The sequence below is a fragment of the Trachinotus anak genome, unplaced genomic scaffold, assembly GCF_046630095.1.
Source record: "Trachinotus anak isolate AG129_WGS33_773 ecotype Australia unplaced genomic scaffold, CSIRO_AGI_Tana_v1 ptg000010l, whole genome shotgun sequence".
NCBI classification, from domain to species: Eukaryota; Metazoa; Chordata; class Actinopteri; order Carangiformes; family Carangidae; genus Trachinotus; species Trachinotus anak.
In genome coordinates this window covers 14,601,446-14,613,626 of record NW_027273861.1, presented here as the reverse complement: position 1 = coordinate 14,613,626, position 12,181 = coordinate 14,601,446, and the positions used below count along the sequence as shown (strand labels likewise).

At 40.9% G+C, this 12,181-nt stretch overlaps 1 protein-coding gene across 1 annotated transcript in view; it reads left to right on the top strand.

Annotated features, from left to right (window-relative positions):
• The window catches only part of LOC139627124 (voltage-dependent R-type calcium channel subunit alpha-1E), a 93,943-nt gene extending 88,718 nt beyond the window's left edge, over nucleotides 1–5,225 (top strand). Inside the window, exons 44-49 of the mRNA XM_071487808.1 lie at nucleotides 51–157; nucleotides 304–475; nucleotides 749–877; nucleotides 1,217–1,364; nucleotides 2,104–2,285; nucleotides 2,368–5,225. Coding sequence (XP_071343909.1) covers nucleotides 51–157; nucleotides 304–475; nucleotides 749–877; nucleotides 1,217–1,364; nucleotides 2,104–2,285; nucleotides 2,368–2,922 — 1,293 coding nt within the window. The 3' untranslated portion in view covers nucleotides 2,923–5,225. The remainder of the gene's footprint in view (nucleotides 1–50; nucleotides 158–303; nucleotides 476–748; nucleotides 878–1,216; nucleotides 1,365–2,103; nucleotides 2,286–2,367) is intronic.
• The last annotated feature ends 6,956 nt before the right edge of the window (nucleotides 5,226–12,181 follow it).

Below are 12,181 nucleotides of genomic sequence, written 5' to 3'. Positions count from 1 at the left end.
TGTGGCTTTTTTAAGTTATTGTTTTCCCCTGTGTCTTTCTCTCCCCACAGAAACATGCTCCTATGTTCCAGCGTATGGACGCCTCCTCTCTGCCTCAAGAAATCCTATGCAATGCCAAATCTCTGTCATTCCTCAGACATAGTGCTGGATCTGCTCTGTAAATATTCAAATTTTACAAAAAGCTTGTTGTTTTGTTGTTGGATATCTTTCATTTGCCTTGTATTCCCATCATCTACAACAATATTGACAAATTTATGTAGGTGTACATTGCAGCCTTTGCGAGTCTTTGTGTGTGCCTTTCAGCACCAGAGGAGGTTTTGTGGCACTCAGCCCCATCTCTCCCCAAGAGATGTTCCTGCAGCCACTGTCTTGCTCCAGAGAGGAGAAAGAGGAGGAGGGTGACGATGACTACCGTTCACCTTACCCCCCCTACCACCACCCGCATCATCACCACCACCACCATTTACACACACTGGTAAAAGAAAAAATTGTCAAGTGATGGAAATGGTCTCTTCTTTTCATAGTATGTTGTCAAACTAAAGTTGATTGCATACCGTTCAGCAGCTAGTCATGCAATGAAGTAGCAGGATGATGTGGTTGGTTGGTATTTATTTTGTGTTTATTGATAAAAGTATTTGCTTTTTTGCAGTAGATTTGTATCTGTGGTATCGCCAGTTTGATTTCCCAGTCTTGGTATGAAATGTGAACTCAACCCCACTCAGCCCCTCCTCCCTCTGTTTTTGTGTAGGTGCAAGACGTAGTGGAGTATAACCAAGTGATGCAGCAGGCCAGGCAGGATCCAGTAGTTATTAAATCACCTCAGCGGACAGCATCTATCAGAGCCTCCTCCATGCCCAGACTGGCTGTTGATCCACAGGTAATAATAACCTTTATTGAAACCAATATTTATACCTATACTCAGTGCTAAACAAATCTTGCATTAGAAAGTACCTAAAAATCAATAAACAGTTAAAATTCACTTGAGCTACCTTATGTGTATTTGTATTTGCTCACTGACTACATTAGATTGAAGCTATTTGTTTGCAGCCATTATAGTCACCGTTTGAAGAGTTTGCTCAGCACATAATGAGATCCACACATCCCTTTATGTGTGTCTGTGTGTGTCTGTGAGTAAGTGAGAGCATGTGTTTGCAGATTAGGCGTCATGCTTGGTTGCTTAAGTGATTTCTCTTCTGGTTGTTTTGTATGTATGTAGCCCGGGATGTCAGCAGACAGTAAGCTGATGAAGCGCTCCTTCTCCACCATCGGAGATCAGTGTGTGAATGGGCTCTGGCAGGAACAACACTCTCTGGAGAGAATCAGTCCTGACGGCACATACAGACCCCGACAGAAGAGCTATAGAGGTCACCGAACACATATCGTAACACCACCTATAGTCTGATTCATATTCATAGCAAGGTTTTACCCTAAAAACTTGAGTTTGGTGGGGCCTGGGCAATGTTACAGGAATTAAAATGTGCAAGATACATGTATCTTCTGCAAACCTTAAGCTATTGTGTATGAATCCAGCTGTTTTTGAAAGCAAGTGACTTTAATATTGAATTCAGCTATTTCAGCTGCAGTAACCTTGAAAAGTCATCATTACACACAGGATTTAGAATTTTATTTTATATTAAACTAACAACCAAACAACACAGTATTATGAGCTGAAATCAGATGGCTCTAGCCATTTTGATATAGAAAGTTTTGATATGGAAAGTGAGTCATTCAGTAAATGAAGCAGAAATGTTGTCAAGTGTTGTGTCCAACTTAAACAAGCGTGTGTTTAAGTTGAGCATTGCACAATATAGAAGAATATACTGGTTTGATGAGGTAAATCTATGACAAATTGATACATTTCTAATTATTATCATGGCAGTTTAAACTGATATTGCCAAAATAAGTCTTGGGAGTGTAATTCCTCCAACTTCCCTCAATTCCATCATTGAACCTGTCATTTATGTGGTGAAAAAAATACTGGTTTAGCCTTTAAACTGAATAATTTGCATATGGTGGGATTTTTAAATTATTTATTTCACAGGGATGATTTTATTCTCTTTAAAAAAAAACTGTTTGAGCTAACTAAGTCTACACCACTCTTAGGCCCAAGAATCAACCACAGAGAAGCAAGTAGTCATGAGAGAGGGCGATCTAAGGAACGGCGCCACCTACTGTCCCCTGATGTGTCCCGCTGCAACTCTGAGGAGCGAAGCCAGGACCCTTCATGTGAGAGGAGAAGGTCCCGCTCACCTAGTGAAGGACGCACACAAACCTTACAGAGACAGGTGAAATTTCACATTCTTGCCATCAAATCACATGATTTGGACCTTTGATGTGAAGTGAATTCATTACTTGTATTATTTGCAGGTGAACACATCAGACAGCCCCGCCCACTCAGCTTCAGAGTCCAGTACTCCTCGTAATCGACGCCAGCTGCCCCAGACACCCTCTCGCCCGCGGCCTTACATCTCCTATTCCCCTCTGGTTTGCCCAGCCAACACCTCTCCCACACCAGCAACCTCCTCTGAGGGACAGACCCAGCCTCAGGACGGCCCTGGTGGCTCCACAGAGTCATCATGGAGGGCTGACAAGGAGGGCGGGCCCCTAACTGCAGGCCAAGGGTCATCCGGAGGACAGGTTTCAGGACCGAGCCACCCATCTCCTCACCGCTACATCTCAGAGCCCTACCTCCCGTTCCACGAGGACCTTGCCGGTGGCGAGGCAGGTGGGAAGCAAGAGACCCTCACCTTTGAGACTGCCATGGCAACCAGCCTGGGACGGGCCAATGCCATAAGCTCCGCCCCTCAGCTCAGACACTCCTGGCAGGTTCCTAACGGGCATTTCCGGAAGCACATGGGCCAGGCGAGTCCAGCTGGAGCCAGCGAGCTGCTAAGTGACACAGACGAGGACGACCGCTGCTGAAACACCAGAGAGGAAGAGGAAGAGAAGAGGATGCACAGAAAGACTGGGCACTTCAGAGCAGCTCTACATGGCATCACAAGGCTGTAGCTCCGTGACTCTGAGACCTTGTATTCTCAGCAACAGTAGCATAACAAGCGGGACTGAATGCCGCTGCTATTTATCTGGATACTTGGGTGTCTGTCTGCAACGCGTCCTTGCTTTTGTGTCTGTTGTAGCTGGAGGGAGGCCGTGTCTGTGAACATGGGTGTGTGTTTATGTGTGCGTGCTCTCAATAGAGAAAATTTGCCAAATCAAACGAATAGCAGAGACTGATGGTACCACGAGTAGCTCACTGCAGGCGGCACATCTTGCCAAGCCTTCCCACACAAGTTAGTGTTTTGATTGTTATTTGAACAAAACATGGTGAGACGTCGATCCAAGGTGTCCAATTCTATCTTTGAATCCAAGAAACTGATGAAGTGAACTGAAGTGCATTTTGTGAAGGTGAACATAGAGGTAGCATGTAAAAATGTAATACAATGAATGTATTTTAGCTTTTGGTTCTTATGTTCAGGTCATTTGAGAAGGTTGCTGTTAGTCTTTATTGTGCATAGTTGTAAGAGTAGCAATGAATCAAGGGTTGATTCAGCCAGATTTTGCCAGTTTATCACTGGCAACCAGCCATTCCCAACAGTTCATGTTTACAAAAACAATATCCACATGGTTCATGGGCATTATACAGTCACTAATCAATGAGTAGTCAGTACAGGAAATCAAGTTGCAGACCTTAAAGTGGAGTCGAGTTATTTTTCTGCCCTCATTTGAAAACCGTAAGAGTGTACATTCATCTGCAACATAGTTTATGTCGGCTCCGTGGTGTGAAAAAGATGCTGAAGATCTTGAACAGATTACAGAATAAGAGATGTTTTGTCTCAGGATACTGGACCGTCCATTTTGTAATATATTAACTTCTGAAACCTTAAGACATTCTTCAGACCTTTGACCTAAAATGAACAATTGAAAAAAATCATGAGGACTAGATGGGTCTCTTAATCTTATACATCAGTCAGCATGATATGAATGACAAGACTGTCACAAGGACCGAACCAGTGGAGATTTCACGTAGGCCCTGTGGTCCACACCCGCTCTATTCATGGACTATAATGGCTTTGGCCTGAGGTATAGCCATCTGTATGACAAACAGCCAAATGGGTATTCATCCTCCACAGTTCTGTGCTGGATAGCCACTGTCGATGTTGTGTTGGAGAGGTGACCAAAGCCATTTTCTTCCTGTACATAGAGCCGAGGATGTGTTGTCTTCAGGATGTGTTGCCTTCCTTCGTTCGATGAAGAAAACGATGAGAAATAAGTGTATTTTATACATGTGATGCAAATGATTTTAACCACATGGATGCTTTTGCAAAAGAGGAATCAAAGGCACAGTATGGTTTGTGTCTTTGTGAACTGCCACATTGTTTCCATCACATTGAAGTCCATGGTTTGGTCAGTAGAAACAAGCATTAGAGTATTTTCTGTGCTCCAGTTGTAGTAAATTTCCACATGCATGATTCATGGTGATAATGATAATGGGAGATGTGTGAGAGATGTGTCTTAGAGCTGCCTGATTGTTCTTATTTAAGTATATCCATTAGGTTTGATGAGATTTATTTCACAAAAAAAAAGTAATTATGAAACATAAGGCAGAGAAATGTTTATGCTTTCTCATTCCCAGCATTCACTGTCAGTGTCTTTGAACACTTTCAAGAATGTATTGTTGCCCCTGAATAAGATGTATATTTATATCATGTGCTGTTGTGTTGTTATAATATGTTGAGTTTGACATGTTTTCTGAAATGTGAACACAGGACACGTCCAGGCTGAGGATCCACACGTCAGATCGCATCAACCTGCTGCAGCCCTGAATAGAAAGTTCTGGACTGAAAAAGATGTATTTTAGCAGGGAAACCTCCTCTGAAGTGTGTCGACTACAAGGCTCGAATCATACAGTACACAGGTTAGCGTAGTTCATAGGACAGTGCTTAACATATACAGTGCAGCCTAGGACTTGAACTTGATGTCCATCTGTACAGAACAGCCTAATCTGTGCCTGGGGACACTCGCCCAAAGAGTTCCCTATCAAGCCTGGATTTCCTAGATAGAGAAGCTTTCTGGTAAATATGTAGTATAAACTGTACAAAATAAATCCATGTTTAATTTATTGCACTGTTTATATTTTATTTCAATTATGATGCCTGTCTATGACTTTAACAAAAGAAGTGTTTACATATCTGTTCAAAGGACCATTAAAGAGAGATCACTTGTCACTTCTGTATTGGATGATATTACTGCTTTTACAGCATGGCTGTTTTGTTCTGAGTTTTCTGAGTTTGTTCTGTCTTTTCAAAATAAAATTAAGTAGCATAGGTTAAAATGCCCCACAAAATACGTGAAAGATAACTTGAAAGAAAGAAAAAATAGAATGAACAAGCTATGAGCTGAGAACTAGTCAACACTAAATCAGATAGGAATGTGCATCTGTGAGTGTATAAATAAACAGGCTTATTCTTCATACACACAACATTTTATAATATTGTGAATTTTCTTAGTGAACCGACTGACTCGTGTGTGGAACGTGTGTTTTTGCTTGTTTTTGTCTGTATGCTCACATTTTCCCTAAATAGCCAAGTGTGAAAGATTCATTGGACTGGAAGTGGAACAGAAACATAGGTGAGATATCTAGTTTGTTGTTGAGAGATCAGAACGTAAGCTGAGTGTGTTTGTGTGAAGACAGAGATGCCAGTTAGGAACTACCATCTGGTCCATGTGTGACAGCAGCCGAGGTGTTCTTCCAGCATCAGCTCTTGCTGAGGACATGGCACAGAGGTCATCTTTACTCTCAGTGCTGTGAAACATGAAACATGCCTTCCGCAGGCATAAAAGGTAAGCTGCCTTGGAGTTCGATCCATTTCTGATTGCTGTGTGTGGAAACAAATGTTGCAAAGACTAATTTATTTTGTGAGTTCTCGCAGCTGTCTAAAAGCAGTGATACACGTGGCAGCATTTGGACTAACAGACAGGAAACTGGGCCTGAGTGAGTGATAAATGTGTTTGGAGAGTTGTTATCTTACGTTGATGTGCAACACAAACCACACATAGATAATAATCATTTCTACTGTACTACTACTACTACTATACTCTTTCGACTTTTTCACATTTCAGGTGATTAGCTCAAACATTAAACCATTAACCTTGTTTTGCTTTATCAATGTGAGGTGTGAGGCATCCATCAGAACCCTCTCAGACAGCTTATATAGGAAAATGTTGGAGATTTTCTCCAGATTAAAGATGTTCTGGTCATAGGTTGAACATTAAGATGTCTAAAAGCCAAAGTTACTCCACAGCTTTCCGGTTTGCTGATCATACTAATGAGAGAACATCATCTGATCCAGCTTGTTTTATGCTGCCCTGCTCTTCATTACGAGAGGTTGTTTCTATTTGTTGATCCACTGTATCTAATGTCTGATTATTAGTGAACATACCAGCTTTAACTCTTTAGTGTGAGGGGCAGGGGATGAGGATGAGCAGAAGGACAGAGAGGACAAGGATGAAGAAGAGAAGGAGGAAGACCCGTCTACAGGTTTAACTATGAGAGAGGCTGGACTGAAAGTCCAACCCAATGCGAGTCAGTTCACAGTGGCATCCATAGTTTCAACCACTGGAAATGAGAACAGGTGAGAACAGGTATATCTAATGCCCACTTCAGCATTACTGTAAAATATATTTTACTGTATTACTTTACATAAACATTTGTAGTTCTTACTGTAGCCACCCATTTACTGCACTACACTGTGGGGATGGATGGTTATCATACTGTACTACACTATAGCCAACTGCAAAAAAAACATGCGTACTATACTGCACACACCCACATGTCTTTACTGTGATCTTCTACAGAGTGGAAAGGCAGAGACATCATGGAGGATGAGATCACATGTTTACTGAGGGACAGGAGGAGGCTGCGGTAAATATGGTTTTTATATATATCTATATTGGTTTGTACAAATTCCCACACGGTTTTGCTTTCATGTACAACACTGTACTTCAGTTACAACAATAACATTTTGGAAATTAATGTATACTGTTATAACCAGGTTTCAACATTGCATTGGTGTTTACTGTGTACATTTCAGCCCCTCTCAGCAGAGTACTGTAGTGTACTGTCACTTTAGAACATTGTATGTAGATGTAGATACAAGCCTGTTGAAGACAGAAGATCTTTAGATTTAGAGCAACAGTGTGTACATGGTGTATCCAATGGAAACAGTGTTTGGTATTGAATGCAAATACTTGATTTTGAGATGTGTTTATGATATTTTCAATGCCGTTTTTCATTTTGCAGCATTTTGCATTTTGTGTGTGCAATTGTTGGATTTATTTGTAGAGTTATGAAAAAATGCGACTTAGTTTAGAAAGCACGTGAAAGCAGTTTTATAAAAAACTGTAATGCATGTTTGCAGGAAATAGATTATTTTTCTTTCTCGGAGACTTGACAAGGTCACACGTGACTGCAGTGAACTTGTTTATTTGGGGTGGATTTACTTTACAGGATGTGTAGGTTGAAAAGGATTTAGCTCAAGGCTTTGGTGTTAAACTTGACCTTGAACGTTCACGCACAGAACACTAATGCCGTCTGAATCTGTCAGCTTTGTGATACAGTTTACATTCACTTGTGAAGCGACTGGCTGTGAGGACAGTCTCTCTGTGATACCACCACTGTGGGTTGAACATTTATACTGTCCTGTATACACATCTCTCAACTGTCCAGTGCACGATTCAGTAAAAATGAATGTGTGGCCTTGTGACACATGTATGAGTGTGTTTGTGTGTCTGTGTGTGTGTGTGTGTGTGTGTGTGTGTGTGTGTGAGAGAGAGACTCTTCTGTATGTGTACATTCATTTGTGAATGTGCTAACGTGTACATGACAGGTTTCCAGATGAGTGTGCTGATGTCTGAGTCTGGGTCAACGTTGGTCAAAAGAGAAGTTGACAGGTGAAGGTAGGGCCACAGTTCTTCACTGTCCAGTGAGAAAACACAACACATACACACATACAGTATAGTATAGTAATGGGGTCCAAAAGTAACACAACATCTTCTGCCAAATGTCATTTCCATTTAGGCATTCCTGTCTGTACTGGTGTGTTTATGCTTTTCCTAATGGTCTGATGCAGCTGGAAAAGTCAGTCAGGATTCAACATCATTTGAAACAAAATTTCCTGATAGTTGTTGTGTTGTTTATTTATTTTGTGAAGCCCCTATCAACCAAATCTGATTAAACCATACCCACACAGTCCCAATGATTTAGATAAGATGAGTTTTTGAGTGTTAATCTTAATAGATAATAGTTAAGGATGTTTTTTCCAAATTTCAACTTTCGTCGTTATATATGTATTCATTGTTATTGAAGGTTATAAGAAATACTGAACACTTGAACCTCTTCAACTGGCCATGACCAGTAGGAATTACAGAGATGTTTAGAATGAGTCTCCAAAGATACAAAAGATTGTAGGGAAATCAAATGTCCTTCGTCTTCAAGTTGTATCAACTAGAAATATATAATCACTGTAGGTTGATATTAGGTGGCTTTTAGGGTCCTTTAGCTGGTTTTAAAGTTACTATGTGTCATTATTACAACCAACTTATTCTCATTGTACATATTTTTTTCTGTATAAAGAAAAATTGGTGCAGTTTTGGTTGTTTTCAATGTTTAAATTCTACAGATAGCTGCTTTAAGGTGGAGAAACATTATTAATATCTGAAACACCAGATCATCGGTAATTTTCTAGCAATATGAGGCAGTAAAATTCTCCCAGGTCTGTGTGACAGGTTTCCGGCTGCTCCTCTGTGGGATGGACTGTGTCCCCTTGTCCATGTCTCTGTCCAGACTGAAGTTGTACCTGGACTGCTGTCTACAGGATAGCACCCCCTGGCGTCACGGCTTGGAACCAACAATTAGGGCCTGCTGGGAGGAGCTTCAGGTTCTCACCACACACCCTTTACCGTAAGCCCCAACCTCACCCAACACAACTCTCCTTAGGCAGCAGCCCCTCGCTCTTCTGATCCTCATGCCACATTCCTCACCTGGGCCACAGTCCTCCCCTCCTGACCCTGGACAACAGAGGTGGAGGAGGGTGGGCTCAATGTGAAGTTCAATGGCATATTAAGCAAAACATTTATAATGAAATATAGTTTAAAAAAATAAATCGCATTTGATGCCATTATTTGATTAATTAGTTATTAAGAATGACGTCTACTATAGTAGGAGATTAACCTCTTAAAATATTTGATATCTAATCTTTGATCTTTGATCTCATTGACAATATAATAAAAAGCAATGAAGCATTTATGAAAAACTTTTGAAGGAAGTAAGAAATCCAGTATGAGTACACTTAGCTGTAACGTTTGAGCAGACGTGAACCTTTTAGAGGGATCGTACTTGTAACCTTTGATCTGACTAATCTGTAGATTTAGATCTTTCATGCGCATTAAATGGTGATGAAAGGGTTGCTAATAAAAAATGAGAGGTCAGTAAAATTGCTCATCCCATCAGTGACAGCTGCTCACCTTCACTGTCCATCTGCCCGGATTTGCTGTAACACTCCGGACCACATGGGAAGCAAAGGACTGACACCTGCTTTAAAGCACCAGGTCCAGCAGACAACACACCACAGTGTCTGTCTATGTTCACACTCTGAGGCGTGAGCCACTCACTGATGATTAAGTGGTGGACACTGATCTTCCTGGCACTGTGATGACACAGCAAGCAGAGGGATGTGTGTACAGTGTACCTGTGTATGTGTGTGCGTGTGGTTGTGTTGACATCCTGTCACAACATGTGTGTTTGTGTGAGACTCTGGATGTCTGGCTGTTGAGTTGTCATCTCTCTGGGTGGCAAACATGTGGTCAGCCAGTGCTGAGCTCAGTCCTCCAAGGAGGGGTGTGTGTTTTTCAAGGGCAGCCCCTGGAGGAGTGTGTGAGTCAGGCTGGAGCTTTGACTTAACGACACTAACGTGACAGACAGAGGAGTCCGGAGGTTGTCTTTACCAGAAGCCATGCAGGGTGCTGCCGTGGTGTCGCTGCTACTGAGCTGCGTAAGTCTGTTTGTATCAACTGTCTTCGTGAAAACGTTAAAATTGTGAATGGATTCAAGTTAAAATACTGCAACTTTTTGAAAAACTAAAAGGCTTGTCTGTTGTCAGTTTTGGTTTGCCTATATAGATTAGGAATAGATAGGGCTCTGAAAAGACTGCACAACACTTCATTATTACAAAAAATGTTTTCTGCAGATTCCTTAAAGAGTTTTTGACCTTGAATACAAAGGCTTAAAACAATCAATCTACACCAGTTTTTCCCCTTCAGTATTTCATGAGGTTTTTTGTAAATGTAGGCATTACTGTTGGCTTTGCACCAGTGTCATCACATGTAGTTTTTTACATGGCATATCACTGTTGTTTTAAGCATTGCATTAAAATGGTGACCCTGTTGAAAGAAGTATTAAGCCACAGAAACTCTTGAGTTGGGCTTTCACATTAGTTATGATCGAATAGGATTCAGTGTGAGTCCCGAGAGTGAAACAAGTATCCCCTGAAGCAGTGATGCAGGTTAACATCTGCATTTCTCCTCATTCTAACTGAGGCCTGGCCTTTGAGTAGCTAAGCTACTAGCAAAGCTGTTCAGTAAATTATTTAGTTATTTGCTTGTTCTGTTAAACAGTCAAGAGTATCCCTCTTATACATCCATAAGTAAGATTTAAAAAGAAAAGAAATGGTAAGTACATAATCGTGCTACCTTTCCTCTCTCCAGTTCTCTTTTTTTTCTCCACTTACTCTGGGTGAAAAGGGCTAAAAAATATGGCTGTGGTATGTGATCCATAGCTCAGTAAGACCAATGAGAGTGGAAGCCAGGCAGACTCCAATTCCAAAAGAAAAATCCCTTATTCACTCTTCAAGCTCTAATTTATGGTACTTGAAATGTAAACGTATGTATCACAAATCTGTGTAAAATTGCAGAAGTGTTATGCAAACTTTAATTCCCTGTCAGATCTGAATAACTTGGCTGTGTTGCCCCCCAGTGGTGATATAAAAAAAAAGAAACCATTGCACACAGCAATCCAGACGGACCACTGTCATAAAAATGAAATTCAAGGAAGGTTTGGAATGAAACTCTGGTTACCTTCTGCCTTCTGTATTTGTGTGTCTGTGGTGCGTTCAGGGCATCATCCAGCAGATGATCTTTGTCTTGGGAGATCCTACAGCAGCTGAGCAGCACTGTCAAGATTACAGCAGCACATGCTCAGCTCTGACAGACACACAGGTACAAACAACACACTACTGTCCCATACAAGACACTGGTCTAAACTGTAGGGTTTTTATCATCTGATATTATAAACCTCACAACTAGACATGTTCCACACTTTAATTAGCAGCTTGAATACAGTCTCTTCTACCTGAGATTATTATTATTATTATTATTATTATTATTATTATTAATAATATTATTATTATTTGAAATGTAAGTGTTTATGTATAGTCCTTTATAATATTTATCCACTGGAATCTCCTGGTTAAAGCATATGTGTTAGCACCATTCCTGTCTGTCTCAGAGGTTCAGCATCATAAAAATCTTGATTTGTTTTGGACGGTAACTGTATCTTACACTGGAGTGTGATTCCACCAGAAGCACTTTTCTATGGATTGTTTACATTTTTGAACATACTCTTTTCACATCATCATAGAGAGCCGAATATTGAACTGTAATTTCAACTTTTGAATTTGGAGGTAATGTCTGTTAATGTCAGTTTGTTAATGTCCTTTGGCCATTTATTAATGCTGCTGTTTATTAATGTTTTAGAGCTATTCTGTAATGTGACTGAGGATAATGGCAATTACAAACCAGTACAGAATTTAGTGATAAAAGAAATCTCTGTCATTCTCACTAAAGACTATAAAATAGAGACTATTAAGCAAACACAATACAAATTGAGGGTATGGTGTAATGTTTCTCCTTATTTAAACCTTTTCTAGGAGGTTGGAGCCATAGATGAGGTGACAGCTCAGCCTGGTGTTAGAGTATCATCCAGACCAGTTAATTCCCCACAAAACACAACTCTGCAGGCCGGTCTCACTGAGCTCACACCTAGACTGGATCCAGTGAGCAGCACCTCCCCTCTGAAGTCACATGCTGCTCTAGACACAGAGGGAGGAGGGACCAAAGCTGTCGTGAA